Genomic DNA, 25,511 nt, shown 5'->3' with positions numbered 1-25,511 from the left:
ATTGTTTTTTCCTATAAACTTAATAACTTTTACTATAAAACTGTACTTGATAATACTAAAAAGTGTAATAATAATATCTAACTTTTATAATTAATATTATATTATAATAAGAAATCTTGTACACAATTAAACTTAAAAAAAAAGCAAGATATTTTGTTTTCATTATTATTTTTATAATTTTTCAATACTATATTAAACAATAGAGAAAACTACTACTTAAATATTTACTTCTATCAATAATTTTATGTTGAACAAATTATTATTAAAAAAGTCTAATAGGTTTTACTTAAAAACTATAAAGAAATTATTTATAAAAAATTATTACTTTTTACAATAATAATGAATAATAAAAATAAATAAAAAAAGAAATATTTCTAATTTTTACTCATAAAGTTATAAATTTATAACTTTTTCTAAAACTTTTTATATAAATAAATAGAAGTGATGAACTTTTTTCTGTAAAACTTCTATTTCTCTATACTTTTTTATAGCTAACTGAAGTCCTTAACTACATTACCTTTCTACGTTATGAAGCTGCTGCTCTTTTATTGGACGCTGTGTTTCCGCTTTTTTTTTATAGCGCGCCAATTAAAAACGCTTTTCTTCTTGTTCTTCGGAAACTCATGTTTTCACGGTTATTATATAATACAAATTCCATACTTATAATAATATTACAATTATAATAATTATAAAAGTTAAACTGCTACATATAAATATTATAATAAAAAATTATCATAGAAGTAATAATATAAGTAATAAATAATACTTTTTATATATATTTATTCAATATTTAAACTTTATATTAATATATAATAATTCTATTACAGAAAATTAAGTTTCCTTATAAATGACTATGCTAGTATTAGTAATATTATATTTATAAGTTCCTTATTTAGTAATGTTTAATGAAAAAACGTAAAATGCAGCGGGTACCGTACTTGTAATAATACTATTTAATAAAAATAAAAATAAAACTATTTTTCTTAATAATAGAAGAAATTGCTGATATAAATAGTCCCTCTTAAGTTATTTGCATCTATTCCGTATCTATTCTTTCTCCTTTTGCTCACGGGCATCCTGCATTCGACTATCTACAAGCCGGCAATACTCAACTTTTATTTTTATTTTATAAATCTCATAAAAAAAATTATATAGTATTTCTTAATATAAATATTAATGGATTTATTTTTATATTTGTATTAAATTTTAACTTTATTCCATTTATATTATTTTAAAAGTTACACATATTTTTATATAATAATATAAATATTAACAAACTAAGATTTTGTATATTATTTTCAGTAACTATCTTTTTCTTAATAACTTTTTACTATTATTTTAATGAATCATTGAAAAAATTATAAATTTGTATTTTGAATATGATTGGATTTTCTTTTTCATAATAGTAATAACATTAAACTTTTATTACAAAATGTGTTTATTATAGAAGTTGCTCATCATTTTTTACCCAGTAATTCTATTGATATTAACTTAATAACCAATAATCCAAAAATAATAAAATTTTCACAGCGAGGAAAGCAGCAGATTCTTATCTGTTTATGGCTACACGCTGATCCTTAAACACTTGAATATACCTGGACATATGCCTAGCAACCAATCATTTTCGTTTAGTTCGCAATCTATTTTCTCTCAAAACTCTTTTATTGGTTACTTTAATATATTTATGTATATTTTTTTTTTTTAAAAAAATAAATTTATTATAAAAGTTTAGAACTATCATAAAAAACTTTTAATTATTAGTATTTGCTATAAAATTCATATGAATTACATATCTAAATAATTTTTAGTTTTTGATAATATTTATAACAAACTTTTTTAAAAACTTTTTTATTTTTTATATTGTTTTTCTTTTTATATGATAATAAATATTTTTATTTATTTATATCAAATCTTATAGTTTTTAATAAAATTTATATTCAAAGTTATTATAATAAAGTTAAAACTTTTTTTAATATTTAACTTTTTTTATTTATATCTATTTTTTATTATTGTTTTTATTATAATATAATAATAAATACATATTTTGTTAATACAGAACTTTTGATTTGCTTTCTATAAAAATATAAATTAGTATTTTATCATTTTTGAAATCTTTTTAAAAACTTTCTATTATGTTCTGGTTATTTGACAATATACCGTCATTAGCCACTCACATTAATCTTTATTTATTAATAATTCCAGACTCTGACACGTGGGTTCACAAGCATCTGTATTACGAAGTTATTGGTTCTTGTTTACTTTATAATTATATATTTTTCTTATATTTTTTATTTAGTTTATTATGTAGTTTATATAAATTTATAAAAAAAAATTGAACGGCTATAAAAGTACTATTCAAATTTTAAAAGTATAAAAGAATATGAAAAATTGTATATTTACTATTATATAAGCAATTTACTTTATTTCAAGCTGGTTTTTTCTATATTTATATAATAAAACTTTTTAATGCAAAGTTTTACAGTAAACAAAATGGACTTTATAAGTAAAACTACCATTTAAAGTAAAAGAAAATCAAAAATTATATAAACTTTTACTTATAGTTAATATAATAATAGTAATGATATATTTGATGATTTTATGTATTTAAGCAAATTCATGTTCCTGCAACCAGATACTTTTCTATTTATTTCTTTTTGTTTCAAAAAACTTTTTAAGGCAAACTTAAATAAAGAAAATGAACGACTATAAAAATTATTGTTATTAATACATTTATATTTTTTATATATTTAGGCAAATTCATTTTTCTGAGAGTTACTAATATATATTACTTTATACTTTATTATAATTTATAACTTATCATTTTTACAATTTTTATTTATTAATCTATTTTATTTCTATTACAATTAATAACATTTATTATTCTTTATATTTTTAAACCTTTCTACTATAAACATGTAAGTTTTACATACAAAATAACAATATATATATATTTTTATCTAATGCAAGTAACGGTTATTTCTTATCGTTCTTTTCATAACCATCATCTAGAGTAAAAAAACATTATTAATCTTAAAGTTGATATTATTATCATTTTTAATATTATATAATTTTATGTTTTTAAAAATACTTTAACTTCTAGTAATAATAATATTTAAATATACTTTTCTATTCATCTGTATTTCCATCTTAAAATTATTTTTATTAATTTTTTTTTTTCAAAAATTTATATTTAAATTTTCTTTTATATTTTCTAAATTATTATTAATATATTTTATTGCTTATTCGCTTTATATATGATTCAAATAATTTTATTTTTATTAATAAAACTTTTACTTCTGGTTATCTTTATTTTTCTATTTTTCTATTTTTTTACTTTATATACTATTACTTTTATATTTACTAATATTTAATACATTTATTATTTATTAAGTACCAGAAACTAAAATTTTACTTCTAATTATTTCATTTTTATTATAGTTCTATTTATATATTTTTACTTTTTATAAATTACTTTTATATTTTATGATTTTATATTTTTTTATATAATTATTTGCTTAATAATTATTATAATTTTTTTTAATAAGAAAACATTTACTTTTAATAATTTATATTTCCAACTTTTCTTTTACTTAATATAATTTTTTATTTCTTTTATTTTTTTTGTTGGTAAATAAATATTTTTGTTTCTTATACTATTTATATAATTTTTATGCTTTATTTATATTTTTAGCATTATTTATAAATTTATTATTTTTTTTATAAAGGCCTTTTGAAGCGCTTCTTTTCTCAACAAGCGAAAGTTAAAAACCTTTTATATGAAAAGTTATTAAAAGCTGGACAAGAAAATAATGCTCTTTTAGAATCGCTCATTTCATTACTATTTAACCACGTGCAAAGCTTTTTATTACTTTTTATTTTCTTTTTATTTTATATTATTTACTATAATTTTGCTTATTATTATTAATTATTTATTAACATTATGATTTGTAAATTTTTATTATTTATATTTCATATTATAAAATTTTATAAAAAATTATTATTAGTAAAATTTATTTTTTACATTTTCTTCTTCATATATTATATTATTTGTTAAAATTTTACATATTAGTAAAATTTATTTTATTATAATTACTTATTTATATTAATATGATTAATCGAAATTTTACCTTTACTATTTACTCCCTCATTACTAGTAAATTTTGTTTATATATATTGTATAATTTTATATTATTCATTAAAATTTTACTTTTTATTATTTTCTTATTTAGATTTACTAATGTTATACTATACTATCAATGATATTATAATAAAAATATTCTAATAAGCTATTATTACTTTTTAATATATAATAATAATTAATATGAAAACTTAACGTTCTTTATTATTTATAAGGTTTGTTATGTTTGTTTATATTTAATATGTTTTTTTACTTTATTATTTTTATTATTATTATTTATTATTATTATTATTATAGCTTTCAACATTTCTTACGACTGGCAGTGCCAACGAACTAAACATCGATAATTGTTTTATTATTGAAAATGAAAAAGTTTTTGCACGAGAAGAGCTTCATTATTTATTTTCTTCTGTCTGTCGTTTGCTTTTGCTTATTAAGAAAAGTATCCTTTTTTTTTTAAAAGTTCACATATTCAAAATATATAAAAACTTTCAATATAAATAATCAAGATATTAAATATCTTATAAAGTTTATATTAACTTATTATTAAAATTAAATATAATAATAATACAAGTGAGTCATAAAAAGTTTAAATAAATTAAAAACTTAAAAATAAAATTAAAGATGTTAAAAGTATATACATAAAATGTAAAAAAAAATTTACATTATAAAAAGTTTAATTTTTTTAATGAAAAAAAATAACAAAAATAAAATTTGAAATTACTGAAAAATATCAGTGCAAAATTAATAATGGTTATATATAATATATTAAAACTAATACTATTTCCTATTAAAAATTTGAAACTACCAATAATATTTAAAAAAATATAAATAAAGTATAATAATTTAAAAAAATATATAAAAAATAACATAAATAGTAAAGAGGTTGTATGGTAAAAATAAACGCTTATAAACTTTTATATATTTTTATTATTTATATAAAATATATTAAAAATCAGAATTAATAAGAGAATATTAACAGAACAATAAATTGTTTTAAAAAAGATAAAAAGTAAATATAAAAAATATGGTAAAATTAATAACAAACAATAAGCTTTTATAAAATATTATTAATTTTTATAATAATCATGATGTGAATAAAAAAGATTTTTATTTATTTATTATAAAGATAATTTAGAATTATTAATAAAAATTTAAATACTTTTTCATGAAGAAATCCAAAAAATAATATTATAAATTTTTTTTATATCATTATAATAATAGTATTATAGGAACTATTATTAACTTTTTTATAAAATATAGAAAAATATCTTTTTTTATCCTAAATAAAATCTATACATATATTTATGAAAAAAAAAATTTATTATTACAAATAGAATATAGCAATTATTATCAAATATTTCATGAAATATAGAAGCATTTTTATTTATAATATTTATTAACTATAAATATTTGTATAAGGCAAATTTTTAAAAAAAAACTTGAAGAAAAAAGGAGATAAAATATAATTAACTTTATAATTGTACAAAAAATAAAATAATTAATTTTTTTGGATTTATAAAAAGCATTCAGAAAATTTGTATTCTTCTATTAAATATAATTAATTTCTTAGCAGAAATATAATTAAAAAAAATAATAACATTAAAAGAAATTTAAAATATTTTATGATAAAATTGAACGTAATATATAAAATAATTTTTTAAAACGTTTTAATAATAGTAAAGAAATGTTTCTTTATAATTAAGTCCATTAAAATTATATTTATAACTTTTTTTTTATTTTTTACTGAATAAAAATTCATAAGATAATGAAATTTTTTAAAAAAATATTAAATAAAATTTAGAAAAATTATGAAGAAAAGTTTTTGTTAATAAATATCAATTGTTATTTTGTTTTTTAGCTTCTGAAACTCCTGCAAGTCCAGTTGTTGTGGAAGTCGTTAAAAAATTGGAAGATATCATTGCAGATTTGAAAATTGGCGGGCTTGAAACCTTCAAGTTCAACGGCACCGTGAATTTTTCTTTTGAAGACCCAATTAGCGTTATGAATTGGAATTGCATGCTTATGATTGGCGGACTTTATGAGGTTTAAAATTTATTAATTATAGTCATGAACGTCATTTTACTATTTTTATATTCACTAAAATTACTGCAACACGTTCGTTGTATTGTATCTTCGATTTGTGCATTAGCACTAAATAAAATTTGTTACTTGACTAGTAAAAGACACATGTTACGCACTGCCTCTTACATAGAACTTTTTCTGAGCTTATGCTCCTTCACTGGCGGAGCGCCATGCACTTGGGCGCCACCAATCCATATGGAAACTACTTCAATTTATATAGTGACAAAGCAACTATTTTGCTAGGTTTTCCTCGAGTACGCACTACTTGGCACCGAATTGAACCTTAATACGTGCCAGTGTGTTCTTCAATTGTTCCAACACTACATCCCTTATTATAATGCTTTTCAAGAGAAACGTGCCACAGCGAAAGGTTTTTTCTTATTGGTCCCATACTTAACAATAAAGTTTTATTCCTCTTCTCATTGACTATTTTAATTTAAAGGGAAAAAATCGGATAAAATCCACTCTTCCATGTGTTCTCTTGAATTTTTCTTCACATGTTTTCGGCTTGTCTATCAAAAGTCTTCCTTTTCAGATTATTTAAAAAAATTTTCAGGTCGGATTTCTTTCTGCGCACGTGTTAGTCACGTGGTTTGACTTTTTACCAAAATGCTCATTAAATTACTACTAAAACGCTATTTGCACACCGCAAATTTTTTAAAAATATTTGCTAAACTTATTTTATTATTTGGTGCTAAACAACTAAACTGCATCAGTTTTTCTTTCTGGCGCCGTTTAAAGCTCTTTTTAACTCGCGTGAAGCATATTGTTAGTTACGCGACAACCATGATGCAGTTTTTTTATAGACAGCCAATCAAAGCTTAATAAGTTTTTAGTTTTTATTTTTTTGTATATTATAGGGTTTGTCATCTTCATTTTGGAGTCGTTAATAAAATATTTTTCAAAAGTAAGTATTTTTGTTCACTAAAATTATTTCACAATAATTTTGTACATTTTTAGTTGGTCTCTTTAAAAAAAATTTAATAGCATTAGCGCATGCACACTTTTAATAAAGCTTATTTATTGGTGCACGTTTTAAAAAGCCAATCAGCCTTTGTTGTTTACTGCATCCAATCTTTTAAAGAACATAATTTAATTCACCAAAATTGAGGGTTTCTGCTCTAACCCTCATTTTTGCACATCGGGGAGTCTTTCCGTTGAAAAAAGTTTTTTTTTTTTTGGGGGGGGGAGATATTTATTATGGCATTAAAATTCTTGAAATTTTGTATTGTTTTATTTATTTTAAAAACATATGGACTTTTTAATAAAAGTAAATCGTTCTAGAAGACTTTTAATACATTTTTACTTTTCATATAAAAAAAAGTAAAACTCACAAAAAATATGCATTTTCCAAAACATATTTATAGATTTTAAATTGAAATTTAATGAGTTGTATTCTTTTTCAAACCAACTAAAATTTTTTTTTAAGGATAATAAAGAATTTTGCATGGACAGCGAGAAACTGGAACGCCATTGCTTTGAGGTTTTTTTTTTACGTATCACTATTTTCATGCGGACTGACACACAAAAAGATGGGCCCGTTAATAATACTCGCGTACAAGCACGTGCCGTCCTGCTGCTCGGAAACGCTTCTTTTATTGGAGGTCTTCTACCGCGTGGCGCTTGTAGTAGCCAACCAATTTAGCGGACAGTTTTCAGCTTTTATGAAAAGTTCCTTCAAACTTTGCGAAGATACAAGTGACTTTATTCCAACAATTAAAGTGCTTCTAACTTTTAATTATTAACCTTAACATGTGCCATTAAAAAATTTATTAAATATTATTTGTTTCTAATAAAAAATATTTTATGACGGTGAACTGCGCAACATTTCACGTTTCTTCTTCTCATAACTATTTTATAATCATTAGTCCACCGATCATAAGCATGAGGCCCCTACATTTTCAACATTCTAAAATTTTTTTATACTAAAACAATTTTTTTAATGAAAATATCAACTTAACTTTTTTTTAAACAAGAAAAAATGTTTATTTATTTAAGTAGTAATTGTTTTTTTTATTTATAGCGACATGAAAACTTTATAATACTCAATAAAAATAATTTTTTTTAGTGAAAAAAAATTACAACTCAAATATTCAATGAAAATAATATTTTGCTAAGACGATTTCTAAAGAATTAAATTATTTGCGTCTACTAATTATATATTAAGAAAGGACGTTACTTTTATATATTATGTAAAAATATGAAAAGCAGAAAAATTTTATGAACACTTTTTTTAATGAAAACTTTTTTTTAAAGAAAATATTAATGTTTACAATAAAAGTATAATTAAAATAATGACATGAGAACTACGCAAAACTTTGTAAATAACAAAAAATCTATTATTGTTTATTTATTTGTTTATACTTAAAAAAAAACTATAGTCGAAAATATATATAGTAGTAAATTTTTTATATAAAAAAACTAAATAAATATTTATAAAAAGTTTAGCATTAACATATAATCCTAGAAAATAACTTCCAAAGTTGCCATGAATAGTCCGGAGGCCAGTCAGAAAGAAGCGGGGATAATCATGTCGATTTTGGCGGTTTATTTATGCAATAGTAGTTCAACGGAGTTTTGGGTTGCCGAAGCGTACGATTGGGTGACCAGCATTGCTCACAGGTTTTTCTACCTTGACAATAAAAAAAAATTCAAAACTTTGATTGGCTTAAAAAATTTGATAGTCCTACTCAAGACCGCCAAATAGTTAATTATTTTTTTGGCGGTTTTTTTTTGTTACATATTTGGAGGATCTTTAAAACTTTACAATTTTGTTGGCCTTTATCTCCTTCAAATGCTGGGGGAGGGGCGTACATTATTAAAACTTTTTTGTTTTCTAATTATGATTCAGATTTTTCTAAATAAATTATTTTTTTTATTTTTTGTATATAAATAATAACGAAAGCTTTTATTTTAAAATATTTAATAAATATCTCTATATATTTTTTTTGTGAATAACCTCAAATTTGTTGAGTTCCGGTTTTTCCATTTTATTTTTTTAACATTTTTTTTAAGCATATACAAAATAATAATTCAAAAAAATATTGTACGAAAGTTGCTATATAATTTTGTATAGCAAACGCAAGTAAATAAAAAAAGTTAAAAAAAAAACAAAAAAAGTGCTACACAAAGATATGAAGCTTCATTACTTTTAATGAAAATTTTTACTAAAATTGTAAAGTTTTTCTTTTTTTTTTGAATAACCTTCTTTATAGTCTTTTCAGTAAGTGAGCTTGTAATGGGCAAATAAAAACGAATTATAATAATTTTTAGCCGATTGCGTCCCTCTAAATTTCTGTTTTTATTGTATAGAAGTTTATTAATATTTTTATATACAATAATAATAATAATATAGTGATACTTTTTTATAATAAATAAAAAAAATATCATATCAATTATTTTTACGAAACCAGAAATATTAATATTTTAGCCAATGACTTGGATTTATAACAGTTCTACAAATTTGTTATTATTTTAATTAAAAATTTTTATCGTTAAGCTGATAAAATAGAATTATATTTATATAATTTAAGAAAATGTGGACCAATGAATGAATAATTATGAAATTTATAGCCAATAGATTTTAGTTTTTTCAAATTTCGATTTTTTCTAAATAATAACCCTTAAAAAATTTCTACAAAACATCATTATTGTTTAACCCCTTAAAATTTTGGACCAATTAATTTATTACAATATAATCCAATAGCTTTTTTTAAGTTTTACTAAGTGTATGTATAAATTTTTAAGTAATAAAAATATAATAATAAACTTTTTGGTAAGTAAATAAATATTATTTATTGGTTATATAATTTTTTTCTTTTTTTTTTGAGCCTTTACGTTGAAGATCTTTTGTTAGCCAATCAAATGGTTACCGTTTTGCTTATGTCTTCTTCAGGCGGTCTTCATAAAAATTATTTTCACGCGGTAATACCCAAAAAATCCGTTGGCGCTTTATTTGTTGTTTTATTGGCTTTCAATTTATTTTTATTTAAATATTATTTTGTATATAATGGTTATAATCACAAAAATAATAGTATTTAATGAAAGTTTTTGTTATATCATTTTGGTTATTTTATGAATTTTCTATTATTTTTTATAAATATTTGCAGTTTTTCACAAAAAATGGTTATTTTTTTATGACTCCTACTTTCATTAAAAACTGTACTTATAATTAAAACTCTACTATAACTTTTTTATAAATTTTGGGTTGTAGTTTTGAATATTTTTTCTTTGATAAGTAGTTTTGTAAATAATAATTTTATATAGAAATTTTTTAATTTATATTTTTTATTATATTATTCTCGTTTAATTCTTATTAACTTCTAAATATTATTTTACTCTTAAAAGTTTTTTTATATGTAAAAAGTATTTAGTTTCGTAAAACAGTAACTTTTTATATTTTATAGGATCTTATTAAAATTTATTATAAATAAAACTTTTCTAACTGTTTTTGTTAAAGAAATAAATTAAAAAAAAAATAGAAAATTATAAAATAGAAATTATTTGAGTATTTTTTATAATAATTATTTATTATTTTCATTATTTTTATAATTTTTGTACAAAATAGAAGCCAATTTTTAACTTTTTTAAAATTTTTATGTTTTTATTAAATTTTATATTGAAATTTATTCTTTTTTAGATCAAAAGTTTTTAGTATAATAAAATATTAGAATATTATTTTTTAAAAGTTTACTTTATAAATATATATACTATAGTAATGTTTAAGTATATTTTTTATTATTTATTATAATTTTGTTTATCGTTATTTTTTAATTTTTAATAATTTTACTTTTATACCCTTTAAAAATGTATTAAAACATTTTTGCTACTTATTTTTTATTGTTTATTATAATTTTTTTCATTATTTTATTACTTTTTATTAATTTTACTTTTATAAATCTCAAAAAATTTTGTATTAAAATATTTTTTGTAATAAATTTTTAATAGAAAATAATATTTTCATAATTTTAATGAATTACAATTCAAATTGTTTAGGCTCTGCTATTGGCCACTTGTGTTGCTCAACAATTGGGCCATATCCAAACCAATGAGCTTGCAGAAGCTACAGAACTCCCTCTCGTGAATGCAAAAACAGTGTTTGCGGTTTATTATTTTTTGCGCCGTTTTTCTTGAACGATAATACGCAACATTACAGTAGTTAGAATACCAGATTATGTTATAAGGTCAAATTAGTTTTATGATTTTGTAATTAACCAGTAACTTATCACACTACTTTTTGTGAAACTTTTAACTCAGAAAATTTATTTTCTTAAACTTCCTAGTAAACTTCACTTTTGTAATACATTAAAAAATTGTAATGAGTCAACAAATATTTTGAAGTATTTTATTGGCTTAAAACTTATAGTAATAATGAATTTTTTTATTAGATCGTGTCAACCATATTAGAACATTTAAATGAGCACCTCCACGAAATTGATTGGATATTCAACAATCGGTGGGACGTTGTTAGTCAGTTTTATGGTAATCCTCCCAGCAAATATATATTGACTAAAATAATATTACAATTTTCACCGCCATTTTAATACGCGTAAACAATACTACTTTATAAATTGGCGCTTTTGCATCCCAATCGAATTTCGTTAATTTTGCCCGCTAAACCAATATCCTTATTTTTTGTAACCTTAAAAAGGCGGAATACTATTAGAAAAGTACTACAAATAAAACCTCAGTATTTATTTTTTTTTTATATTTTATTACTATTATAATTATTATATAGATTTTTCTTCTGTTACAGTTTTCATTAATATTTTCGTGGAGATTGCCAACATTTTGTCTATTTTTGTTGAGGTTTTTACTTATTATTATCATTAAACAAATAAATATTATAAGTTTCTTAAAAAAGCAAATATAACCAATAAATGAATTTCAAATAAAAAAAAATTATGGAATTGTTATTATTCTTATTAATAACTTTATGATTATGATTATTATTATTATAGTCACTATATATTATTATAATATTTTCCTTATAATTTTGTATTATTATTTATAAATATAATGAAATTAACGTAATTTATTTTGATTAATAATTGTGATTATTAGAATGATTACGTATAAATATTAAACTTTTATGAAGATTGTGCATTATTATTATTTAATAATCCATTTTTATTTTATTTTTGTAAGTAGTAATATAAGTTTATCTTATTTATTATTATTATTATAAATAAACCAATAAAAAATATCATTTTTATTATTAAAGCAAAAATAACCAATTAATGAATCATATTTTAAAAAATTGAAAATTTTATGAAGCTGACATATTAAATAAAAATTTTAATATATACAATATTGTTACAAAAAGTTCCTTATTTTGGTATAAAATATATTATATTAAGAGGATCTAATATAACAATTTAGGTCCGTTTTAAGTTTAAAAGTGCCATTTTAGTCATTGAAATTGTACCATATAGCTTTAATTTGTCCCCTTTTTTGCAGTAGTTTTCTACTAAAAATTGGTTGTAGAGAATTTAGTTAAATCGGATCAATTTTCATTAAAATTTTTCATTATAAATATAAATTGCTTCACTTTATTCTAAATCGGTCTTTAGTTAGCATTCTTTTATGTATCTGTATATTTATAAACAGAAACCTTTTATTATAAGGTACCAAATAACTTTAAATCAAAATTCTTTTCTTCTCTTTTCAAAATGCAGCTATTAACTAAAATTGTTTCCAAATAAACTAATTTAGCACAAAATGATTTTTTTTTTACTATAAATTTTTTCTTCGCCCTCCTCAAGTTGTATTATTTTTTTTCTGCTTACTTACAGAAAACAATACTTTTGCAATAATTTTTCCTATTCTCACGTTACTTTCAATAATAATAATAATATAGAGAAATAAAATGTACCACATAACGTTTAAGTTGTGAAGTTTTCAGTTCTCTGTTGACCCCTTTATTTTTAAATTGAACATTTTAAATTGGGTTAGTTTATCGCATTGCTCCCTTTCAGTAAAAATTGTGTCAAAGAACCTAATTGTTTCTTTATTTTTATTTGCATTGTAAATTATTTTTTTATTACTGTTTATCAATTTTCAAATCTTCTAATAATTATGCTATTAATTATTAATTAATATTTTTACTTTTATTTATTTTTTTTAATTTTTATTATAAAGAAATATTTTTGTAAACTTTTATTTAAATATTTTTTTTCCGGGAGTCTCAAGTTACGGGAACAACAGCTGAAGTGCTTTATAAAAGTTTGAAAAAGTTTTACGAGTCAATTACTGTTTTTACCAAAAAAGTATCTCTTTTCATACATAATAGTTTAATTTTTTTTCTTTCTATGTTTTATAATATAATTTAACTTTTATATAAAAATTATTTTTTCTGATTCAATAAAAGTAATAATTTTACTTTTATAATAATAAAAAAATTCATTTTTTCATTATTTTTGTATTTTCATAACTTGTTATATAAATATTATTATATTCTTTTTTAAATAATTCAAATTTTACTTTTTTTTTTTTTTATATTTTAAAAAAGATCTTTATAGTTCAATTATGTTTGTATTTTTATAGCTTTTCTCTAAAAAAACTTTTTCTTTTTTTTTTTAATACCTTTATTTTTTTCTTATAGATTTCATAGAAAAAAAATTAACTTTTTAGTTTTAATAATTTGTGTATTTTTATTTTTTTATTTAAGATTTTATAATTACAATTTTTATATATTTCATTGAAAATTTATCTTTTTTAAGTTTAGTTTTATAACTAATAGCTTTTCTGTTAACAATATTTCATAATTTTATTTTTTTATATACTTCATTAAAAATTCTAAATTTTTTATTTTCTTTGAATTTTATAATTTTTATATTTAATATAATTTTTATTTCATTAAAATTTTGATTTTACTTTTTTTTCTTTTCATATTATTTATAGAAATATCAACTTGTTTCACTTTGTTTTTGTATGCTTAAAACTTTAATAAATAACAAATAATTTTCTTCTAAAAAGTTCTTTTTATTAATTTATTCTATTAAATTTTCTGTTATATATTTTTTAATCTTCTTTGCTATCTATATATTTTAAAACTTTTTTTTTGCATTTTTTTATACTTTTTTCTTTAACATATTGAATTATAAATTGTTAAATTCATACAATTCCTCGTTATTATAAATTTATTCATTATAATTTATTACTTTATATAACTTTTAGGTTCCTTGTTTTCTTTGCGAAGAATACGAGCAAAATTTTCTCGAACCTTTCATGTCCCTCATGTACATGTGCTCTGTTAGTTTGCCGGAAAGTTTCTATGCTTATCTAACTTTTAACTACGAACATGAAAAGAGCAAGAAAAAAGTTATTATTTTTATTTATTGTAATTCTTTTTTTTTAACGTTTTCGCTTTTATAATATCTATTATTTATTTTTTTGTGCGCTACTTTTTTTTTCATTTGGTTATTTTCTTTATGAGTGCGGAATTTTTATGAATTTATGGAAATAAAATAATGAAGTAAATTTCAAAGTATAATATTTTTGTTGCAAAGATTGTTAAAAAATTTACTAATGAAAAATGCTTCAGTTTGTTATAATATTTTTTTATATTTCTTTATTAAAAAATAGTAATAAAAACTTAATTGTTATTATTATTTATATATTGATGTTTATAAACAAAGTTTTTCTTTTAAATATAATATAAAAAATAATAAAAATAACTCAAGAGTTATGATTATTTATAAAAATATTTTAAATCAAAATTTTTATCAATACAAATATATAATAATTTACTGTTAATAAAAATTTGTTTATTTATATTTATTACTATAAAACTATTCACTATTTTTCGTCTTAGTCAAAAGTAACACGTGAAAGCCGAATAATCCCGAACGTCATCTACGCCGTCGAATCGTTCGAAACGTGTTTGATCGTTTTATCCAAAAAAACAAAAGTTATTATTATTATAATTATCTTTCTTAAACTTTAAATAATTACTTTCCATATCATAATAGTAAAATATATTTAATTAATATTTTTTCGAAAAACTTTTATTAATTTTTATTATTATTATTAAATTATATTTTACAAAAAAAATTAATAACTTATTAAAAACTTTTAATATACATTTTCTATAAAAACTGGAAGTACTGAACAGTAAAAAAATAATAAAAATTAAGAAATATAGTTTTTAGTTTGTAATTTATATTATAAATTTTATATAATAATAAAAATATTATTACTTTTATATTTTCTTACTATAAGTTATTCCATTTAGCATTTTTCATTTTTTTTATTACGATTGTTATTATTTACTATTATTTATTATTACACTTTTTACTATAAAAAATTAAATATTATATGAACTTTATATTTTATTATATATTTATTTAGAAAAACTTTTCGAAGTTTGTAAAACGAAGCACTGCTAGAGACTTCCGACTTTTACATAAAGAACTTGAAAAAATAAGCGAAAATGAAGAAGAGACTTCTCAAAAGGTGGAATTTTTTATTACAATTAATATGATAAATAGAAAAAATATATTTATTTTTTATAAACAAATTCTTTCAAATCTTTTAAAACTGTTATTCTTATTATGAAGAAAAACTTATATTTACTAAAATTTCTATTTCATTTTTATTTTTTTTTAAAAATTTTATTAACTAAAAACTTTTTATAATATTAAAGTAATAATTCAAAAATTTAGTGCCCCACTTCACGATAAAATTATTATTATAAACTATAATACGTCAATTTCTAGTTTATTCTTAAAAAATATATTTAGAAAATTCTTATTATTAAATAAAAAAAATAAATTTTATTGAAGTATTTTTATATGAAAACTAAAATTTTTAAAAGTAATAATATTTATAATATTATTTTTTAAAATAAATAAAAATTTATAATATTATTTTTTTCTAAAAAAAATTCGGCAATACTTTTCCACACGCTTCCAATTTTATATTAAACTTGGTCCCTTTTAAAAGGATTTGCTGCAAGAACTTTTATATATCAGTATTAACAATTTTAGAAGGTTTGGGAACATTCATATGCACACAATAATATAAGTATAAAAGGGATTGCACCCCCCCCCCCCTCACTGCTTGCTTGCTTCAATTTTTTTTTTCTTCTAAACTATTGATTATGAAATTCGAAAATTTATTAAAAATTTTCTAAAGTAAATTTATTATTTTTTTAATTTATAGTTTTTAATGATATAAAAGTGAAAAAAAAACTTAAATAGTAAAAAATATTCTCTAAACAAATAATTTACAGATTATTTAATATACATATATATATATATTAGTTTTTAGTTTCAATTTATATAAAAGTGCATAAAAAACTTTTATTAGTAAAAAAAATATTTTTCTAATCTTAAATAAAAATTTATTCTTATGCTCAATAATATTTCTATAACTTTTAATTATTAATTTTTTATGAATTTTTAAAAATTTTTTTATGTGATTTCATTTTCTTTAATTATTGTTTAATTATACTTTTATTAGTAAAAAATGTATTATAATCATGAATAAATATTTATTTTTACACTCAATAATGTTTTTATAACTTTTACTTATTAATGCTTAAGAATGTAATATTATACTAAATTTTTTAAATTTTTTATTTTTATTTTATATAAAAGTTAAAATATATCAAACGAAAAAAAAAAACTGATTAGTAAAAAATTTATATTTCTGCTCAATAATATTTTTATATAACTTTTAATTACTAAATTTTAAGAAATTTTAAAAACCGTTTTTAATGCAAAAAAATATTTTGTTTGTAATTTTACAAAATGACTTAGTAAAAAAAAAATTTTATAAATATTTTACTAGTCTTTTAGGAAAAATGAAATCTATATTAAAATATTTTATACGAAATAATTTTAAATTTTTTTTGTTATTATCATAAAAATAAAATTTTATAGATAAAAATTTTTAAATTATTTTCTTACAAAAATATTGTAATTTAAAAATTTTTTAACGAAACTTCTCTTTAATAAACTTTGCTCGCTTAATTCATTTAATTTTATTTTTTATTTTAGAAAAATAAAAAACTTAAAACGGAAAATCTCAACCGCCAAAGTATTTAATACCTATTACTTTTCTTTTTCCCTTTTTAGCACCTTTAATAAATTTTAAATTTTTATAAATGCTTGTGTCCAACTTTGATTTCAAGAAATTGTAATGGAAGTTTTTCTTATTAAATTTTAAAAATAAGATAGCAAAAAAATATTTTACTTACAGTTCTTTACATATTTATTCTTCAAATTAGTTAATATAAGTATAATTAAAAAAAAAATTTTTTTAAAATTATAAATTTAGCTTTAATTCCTTTCGGCTGTAGTAAAATTTTAAGGTACTCAAGAAATACAACCGCTCCCTTCTAAAAATTTGTGGGATGTACAGATTTTAGTAGAATAAAATTTCAACAGCGCGAGTAAAATCAATTATTATAAAATTAAGTTGAGCAGCTTTAAAGAAAATTTTAAACCCGAGTTGGGTTTCCCTTTAAAATTAAATTCTCCAATGAATATAAATTTTTTTTTTTTAAAAAACTGCATAAATTTGAAATGTGTTGGATTTTGTCTAGCATTCCGTCAAACTATTTATAAATCAAAAGTTAGTTAATAAAAATAATAAAATAATAAAATAATTAAAAAAAATTAATTATACTAATAAATCTTTAAGTCAACCGAATTGCATCCTTCCAGTATTTTTGCATAAATTGTCTCTTAAAAAAAATTATATATAATTAAAATTAATCAACAATGTAAAAGGAAAAGTAAAACTAATTCTTTAAGATTTTTTTCTTCACTAGACTATTCCAGTTTTGCAAGTTTTGAAATAGTTATTTGCTAGCGAGTAAATAGAAACTGTCTCAAATTTTCAATGCGCTATAAACTTTTTTCGGATTAACTTCTTTAGAAAGTATACAATCATAGGAAAACTCAAAACTGAAGCGATAACACTTTAATATATAATAAAAAAATTTTCTAGTAAGTGAAATTTCTACTAAAGTATTTTCATATTTTGTGAAGTATTATACTTACTATATCTATAATAAAGACGCCTCGCATACGTGATAAAGTTTAAAAGAAATTAAGTTATATTAAAAAAGAGATGAGTAAAGATTTTTTGAAATATAAATATATATTAATATTGATATATAACATTTATATATTATAAACATAAACTATTGTGTTTATAATATATTTATAAGTAATTGTCGTTACGCAAACTTTAATCAGTTATAAAATAAAAAAATCGCTAACCACTTCGTCATTTACTATTGGTAACCTTCTCATTCTCTAAAACTCTACTAAATTAATTCCAAAAGCTCCCTTTCATAAAAAAAAAAGTTTATTTTTTAATAAGGAATGTTTTTAAATCGCTTCAATTTTAAAATAAAATTATCCAAAAACCTTAACTTTATTGAAAACTCTGAATTTTAGCATTTTATTTCCAGCAAATTTTTATTTCAGGAATTAATAAAATTTAATAAACTTCTTACAAAGTGCTTATTTTGAATTAAATTTTACTTTCTTACTATTTATGTTACTAAAAAGAACCTTAAAAAATTTACTACGAAAAACAAATTCTACTTCAAAACTTACCAACAATTACTTAAAATAAATCCAAAGCCCACTAATTAGTATCGGTTTAGTAATAAATGGTATATATTATTTATAAGTCTTCAATATATTACTAAATCTGTTTCAAAAGCACTTTAATATTCATTCTTACTTATTTTCGAAGAAAAAATTTTTAAGGAAAAGAACCTTTCTGTAATGCTTAACTGTAAAAATACGCTTTACTTGTACTAAATCTTTTTCTTGTTTGAGAAGCGTACATTTGCCACGCCTAAAACTTTCCCTGCAGAATCATTTTAAAAATTATTTTCTTAACGAATTAATAAATTCTTAAAACAGAAAAAATTAACTTAATAAAGTTTAATAGTTTCATTTTTCTTAGAAGCCTTACTATCTATGACAATATTTCCGTAAAATATCACTAAAGCGCTCAATATCCCTTCATCTTAGTATAAATAATATATAGAAAATATAATTCCGAGATCTAAACCACTAATAAAGCCATAAAATACTGCAATACTTCATAAAACCGGTAAAACTTTAAGATTCTTCGAACGTTACAAAAGAATTAACAAATTGTATGCGGATTTAAATTAGCAGCTTCGCCAGCGCGTGCAAGCAAATACTTTGTTGACTTAAATTAAACTGCAAGTAAACCGTAGTAATACTACCTTATCCAAGCTCTATACTAGAATTTTAAACTAAATTTAAAAACTACTGTGTCTTTACTAACACTATAAAAATTGAAACGTTTTACAAAAACTACTTCCTCTTTTAAAAGCTTCTATAAAAAGTTATTAAAAGTAGCAAAGTTTTTCTTCAAACGGATCAAAAATTTCTAAATTTCAACCCAAAAATTGAGGAAAAGTAAACCCATTATTATCTGCAAGTAATAAAAAAATAAAAATATAAAAATTTAAATAAATTAAATTATATTTAATAAGTACCAAAATTCAGAGGTAAAGTGTCATCAGGAAGATTTTGATTATTAATAACTGGCTGCTGAAAATCAACTAATATGTATATAGTAAACCTTAATATGTAGTAAAAGAAATTCGAGTATATATAAAAAGATCAAAACATCACTATATATAATTAAGCAAAATTTATCAATAATACAATTGAAAATTGTGCAGTGCTTAAAAAATAGAGAATAAACTTATTTATACACAAATTTTATTTCAAAAGTTAATAAAATTATTGTACTACTATAGGTTCGCGACTCTTATCTTTTTTACTCAATCTATTAAGCGGGAAGAATCCATTTTAAAAATTTTAAGAGCAAAGCGCTAACTATAAAAAAAAATCTAAAAGCAGAAGTACAAGTTTTTAGCTTGGAAAATTACATGTCTAAATTTTTTAAGCAAAGTATATTTTTTTTGAAAGTAGTAATTAAAGCTTCTTAGTTTACCTTAATAATATTTTTGTAATATAAAAATTAAAAAAACTAATAAATTTTCTATTATTTTACTAATATTTATATAAAAATTATTTCTAAAAAAGATTGTTACAATTTTTTATTTTTTCCAGTATAATATTCTAAATAACTAATAAATCTTTTTTATTTCATTTTTTCTAAAAAGTCTTACAGCGTTTTTTATAGACTTATTACCTAAAATAATGCATAACGAGCTCGTACTAAACAACTTTTTGCTTATATTTATGCAAAGCGTTTAAGATAAAAATTTTAAATGCAAAGTAAATTTTGAAATAAATTTTTATCAATTGAAATTTCTTTCATAAGTCAACTGGTTTTTACTTATACTTGTTTTATAGTAGATCAGATTTTTCTTTTAACTTCTGTTAAAAATTAATATATAAGAAGTTTTTCAAGTTTAGATATTAGAGTTTATTAGCATTTGCTATAAAAGTTTAACAATAAAAATTTTATAGTTAAGAATATTTTTCTTTTAACTTCCGTTAAAAAGTAAATTATTAGAAGTGCGACAGATTGAAAGTTTATAAATAAATTCATTTTCTTTTTAATTATATTTATATAATTTTAACAATAAAATTTGAATTAACTAAAAATATGTTTTGGCTTCCATTAAAAAGTAATTTATAAAAAATACTTCAGATTAAAAGTTTCAAAACTAAAATTCGATAGTTTTTATATATATTTGTATAATAAATTTAACTGGAAAAATTTATAGTTAATTAAATTTTTATTTTGACTCTTTTAATAAGTTAATATAAAAAGCTTTCCAAAGCAGTGCAACAAATTTTTTAATAAAATGTCTCAACTACTCCGCACACTACTTCAAAAATTATTAAAGTAAAAGTAAAAATCTAAATCTCTAAATAACGCAGATTTCCGTAAGAAACCTTTCCCTTTAAAATAAATCTGGAATAAATTCAAGGTGAATATTAATATAAAAATAATATATATTACTAAAATAAAGATTTATAGCACTAATAAAAAAATTCTAATATACATAATAACATTAATAGTAATAATAATATTAATTTTGATAATAATAACTCTGATTAACCGGGGTCGGTTATAAGGCGGATATTGATAGTAATGAGTGCAAAAATCTCCTTTAAGAGGCCACGTAGTAGGCAGATGCCCGGCCTGCGGTGGCGGATAATAAAGGGGGCTACACGAGGGCGATGGAAATCCTCGAGGGCTAAAGGAATTTAATGGAAGACGATTCCGCGGGAAGGAAAACGCAGCTCCATCACGTGGGGCAGTTAGAGGGACAGACGGCGTAGTGGCTAATAATTTGTTATAGAATTTTTAAAAAAAACACAATTATATAGAAAAAAATATATATGTTTTCTATATGTAATAAATAATAAGATAACTAATAATATTTATTAGTAACTATTAAAATGAAAAATATAATAAAACTACTAAATTATAAATATAGATAATCTTTATATATTATGTAATTAAAAAAGATAAATTACGTATAAATAAAACAAAAAATATATTTAATATATACATATATATAAGTAAAACTATAAATACATGAATACCATTCAAATGCTCAGAAGCGAAGCCGTCTTGGTTTGGCAATCTAATAGTGGCGCTCATTTTTTTTCGGTCACCCGTTTTCTATAAAACCGAAGAAAAAAGTTTTATATATAATAATAATAATAATAATAATAATAATAATAATAATAATAATAATAATAATAATAATAATAATAATAATAATAATAATAATAATAATAATAATAATAATAATAATAATAATAATAATAATAATAAATTCTCCCGAAACTTCTCTATCGCGAGTTTTTGCATGCGAATTCAATGCCGCTCGTTGTTTAAAATGTTTATGACAGTTTTTTTCTGAACGTTTGTAAGGCCGCTCACTGTTGTGAATGCGTAGATGAGCCGTGAGATTACCGCTCTGAGAAAAACCTTTTTTTAAAAACAAATGTGTATACAGGTGCTCAAAAGTACGACTAACATAGAAAATAATAATAATAAACATCTTTTTTATAATTATATTAAAAGCACAAAGTTGCACAAAACTGTACAAATGATATTATAATAATAATTAGTTTTTATTTAATTTATAAATATAAATATATATTCCGAAAAGCGTTGCACATAACAAATTTTGGCTATATAAATATTGAAAAGATAATAACTTTTATAAAGTAAAATATATTCACATCACAAAAAAATAGTATTCTGAAATTTTTTTTAATAGTGTTATTTAATCAAAATAATTACATAAAACCGCTACCAAAAAAAAATTAATTGATCATTTTATACAAAAGCACAAATTTAAAAGGTTGCTAATTATTTACAAAAAAATTAATGTACGCGAATAGAAAAATATATTTTAATTCGAACCAGATAATTAAAAATTACTAACAAAAAACCCTAATTAGACAAATTTTGTTGTTTGGGCACAAATTAAAAGGTTGCTATTTACCTTCACAAATTAGTAACAAAAATATAAAATTATTGCTATGTTTACAGTTTTATCATATATTGAAATATTATAATAATAATAATAATAATAGTTACTAATTAATATAAACTACCCAAAATAATAAACTTAAAACTTTGAATAAACGAGTGCAAAAAAAAAGTTTATAGTAGTAAAAATTTTCATTAAAAATATTTGTGCAACTACCAATAATTCTTTAATATTAAATTATCCAATCAAAACACTTAAATTAAAAACGAACTGGATAAGTATTAACAGAAAAGAAAAACGTTTGAGAATAAAATTATTTTCCAATAATAATAAACTAATACAAGGAAAAAAGATGATAAAATAAATATTTCTAAATTAACAGATAACATAAACTAATAAGTAAAAGCGATAAACTTGTTGATTAGTAAAAAAACTTCAATAATAAATAAAAAAATATAACTTTCCTTTATTACAAAAGTTGCATGTATACGGTTTCTCCTCAGAATGAATGCGAAGATGAGCCGTCAAGGCGCTCGCTTGCCGGAATTTGGGACAAAAATGGCACAAAAATGGGCACTCGTCTTAAATAGTGAATCAAAAATTATATATTTTTGGTATATAAGAAAAAAATGAAAAATAACTTGTATGAGTGCGTTCATGAGCAACTAATGAAGTCCGTTTCACAAGTTTACCACAAACTTTACACTATAAAATAATATTATAAAAAAAATTAAAAAAATAAATTAACTAAAATTATTATAATATATATAAACTTTATAGTTTAGTTTTATATGAATACTATTATAAACCAATCGAAACTTCGCTAATTACAAAAATGTCCAATCATCAAGCTCAAAATATATATTAAAAATTTCCGCGTTTATATAATAAAAAAACATAAAAATAAATTTTATTAATATATAAAAATATAATACAAACAATACTTATAACAATACTAATAATAAATCTAAAAACTGTGATAAAAGTAGAGTATAATAATAAACTATGGTGTGTATAATAAAAATGATAATAATGGTTATAAAGTGATAAAGCCGAGAAGATATAAAAATTCGAAAAAGTGATTATTCCAAACAATTTAATTTGAAAACAAAGTATGTCAATGATTTAAAAAAATTTGTTTAAAAATGTAATAACAATATAAAGTTGTAAAAAAAAAAGAAAAACAAGAAAACAATAATTTAGTTTCTTAAATTTATTTTTTAATTAAAATTAAATAAATACAAAAAGTTAGTAATAATAATAATTAAGTATAAAAAATATATAAAATAATTTAATTACATTAAGAAACTTACTTGGACGGATAAAATTTTAACATATTTTGTGGAGGAACACAAAACTTTAGATTCTTTATTCTCGTTATTTATCTCAAAATCTCCCGCTAAAATTTATAGAATATAATTCTAAAATATATAAGTATAAAAATATTAATAATTATTTTAGAATTTCACAACTTTATTATGTAAAGCTAAAACTTTATTAAAGATTCCTATGTATTTTTTTAATAAACCAAAACAAAAATATAAATAAGTAAAAAGTTCTGTCGATATTATTCAAAGTCAAAATGGTTATAATCATGATAATATAAGGCGGAAAAAATTTCTTTAAAAATTTGATTTTTACTTTAGTTTCATAAAAAAAACTATTAAATAGTTGACTATAAAAGAGTTGAAGTAAATGGAGTACTCCGAAAGAGTAAACTACGTTCACGAATAAAATAAACTTCTTCTATAATATAAAAATAAAACGATAAATAGCAAAAGATAATAAAAAAAACTCAATTACTTTTAAAAATGGCTTTTATTTAAAAAGTTATAATGAATAAAGGACAGGAGTGAAGCAAGATCCTTAAAAGATGTTAATTCCTAAGCTTAATTATTATAATTAATATGTAATACTTAAACTAGACTGAAGAGTAGAGATGGAAAAACTAGTAGGAAAGGAAGTGGTATTTACATGAGAGATTTACTCCATGAAATACTGTATAATAATAAGAAACTAAAAAAATTTAATCATAATTTTTAAATAAATAAGGCGTATGCAATAGCCATAATGAGAAGCTATATAAACAATAAAATAAAGATATATATATAAATAAAATATATGCAAAGCAAACAACTTTATTAAAAGCTAAAATACATGAGTTGCAAAATAAAACTCTTAAGTGGGCGGGGCAAATGACAAAAGTTAAGTGAAAAATATTTAAAAAAAATGTTATAAAACTACAAATATATAACTTAAAAAATTCGAAAATATAAAAATATATTATATTTTTTTTAAAAAAGGGGAACAAATAAATCTCAATAAATAAAGACAATAAAAAAGTTTATATAATTGCAAACAAATTATCGCTTTAATACCGCAAAAAAAAGAAATTGAAAACAAAAATTAAAAAAAAGCATGTGACATTACATTTTTGTCAGACATAAACAGTTTCAATTGGTTAAAAATTAGTTTCGGTCTGGAATAAAAAACGCAGAAAAGTAAAAAATATACTAATTTTGTGAAAATTTGGAATTTATTATTTTTAGTAAGTTTGCGTTACTTTTTTTTTCCCCACATTATTTCTTACTAGCTGAATAAGTCTACTGTAGTTAATGCCACATAAAGGGACAGCAAACCTCGGGCAAAATAGTATATGCTAGAAAATAAACGAGTTAAGAATTTTCCGGTCATTGGTCACCTCGGACTTTCTTTGTTATACAACTAGTTAAAAAAAATTAAATAAATTTATAATAATCCACAAAAATAATTTACTTTTTCTTTTTTTGTTTTTAAAGCTTCAATTGATTTTAATAGTTATATCTACTTATCTATGTGTATGAAACTGTTTTT

The 25,511-nt window shown here is 20.3% G+C and overlaps 1 protein-coding gene and 5 long non-coding RNA genes across 6 annotated transcripts; 3 read left to right on the top strand and 3 right to left on the bottom strand.

The window, feature by feature from the left end:
• Positions 1-573: 573 nt before the first annotated feature.
• LOC135121988 (uncharacterized) lies at positions 574-3,800 on the top strand. Its single transcript, XR_010279192.1, has 4 exons — positions 574-634; positions 1,531-1,667; positions 2,203-2,247; positions 3,726-3,800. It is a non-coding gene; the product is annotated as an uncharacterized LOC135121988 (long non-coding RNA).
• A 4,911-nt stretch (positions 3,801-8,711) lies between these two features.
• On the top strand, positions 8,712-12,055 carry LOC135121994 (uncharacterized). The gene is made up of 5 exons (XM_064046247.1): positions 8,712-8,845; positions 10,054-10,147; positions 11,219-11,326; positions 11,611-11,704; positions 11,961-12,055. Exons 1-5 carry the CDS (start codon positions 8,712-8,714, stop codon positions 12,053-12,055), a joined length of 525 nt encoding a protein of 174 aa, XP_063902317.1.
• A 1,374-nt stretch (positions 12,056-13,429) lies between these two features.
• On the top strand, positions 13,430-17,282 carry LOC135121985 (uncharacterized). Its single transcript, XR_010279190.1, has 5 exons — positions 13,430-13,491; positions 14,402-14,545; positions 15,039-15,134; positions 15,575-15,679; positions 17,227-17,282. It is a non-coding gene; the product is annotated as an uncharacterized LOC135121985 (long non-coding RNA).
• Positions 17,283-17,705: 423 nt separating this feature from the next.
• On the bottom strand, positions 17,706-18,050 carry LOC135121989 (uncharacterized). The gene is made up of 3 exons (XR_010279193.1): positions 17,974-18,050; positions 17,858-17,915; positions 17,706-17,786 (listed from the first exon to the last, which is right to left on the bottom strand). It is a non-coding gene; the product is annotated as an uncharacterized LOC135121989 (long non-coding RNA).
• A 3,225-nt stretch (positions 18,051-21,275) lies between these two features.
• On the bottom strand, positions 21,276-22,145 carry LOC135121986 (uncharacterized). The gene is made up of 3 exons (XR_010279191.1): positions 22,005-22,145; positions 21,757-21,835; positions 21,276-21,492 (listed from the first exon to the last, which is right to left on the bottom strand). It is a non-coding gene; the product is annotated as an uncharacterized LOC135121986 (long non-coding RNA).
• A 983-nt stretch (positions 22,146-23,128) lies between these two features.
• Positions 23,129-24,046, bottom strand: LOC135121990 (uncharacterized). Its single transcript, XR_010279194.1, has 3 exons — positions 23,972-24,046; positions 23,300-23,363; positions 23,129-23,239 (listed from the first exon to the last, which is right to left on the bottom strand). It is a non-coding gene; the product is annotated as an uncharacterized LOC135121990 (long non-coding RNA).
• Between the last annotated feature and the right edge of the window lie 1,465 nt (positions 24,047-25,511).

Source organism: Zophobas morio, unplaced genomic scaffold (assembly GCF_036711695.1).
Source record: "Zophobas morio isolate AGI-343-1 ecotype UQ-CSIRO unplaced genomic scaffold, CSIRO_AGI_Zmor_V1 ptg000823l, whole genome shotgun sequence".
Lineage (NCBI taxonomy): Eukaryota > Metazoa > Arthropoda > Insecta > Coleoptera > Tenebrionidae > Zophobas > Zophobas morio.
This window is presented reverse-complemented; position numbering and strand designations above follow the sequence as displayed.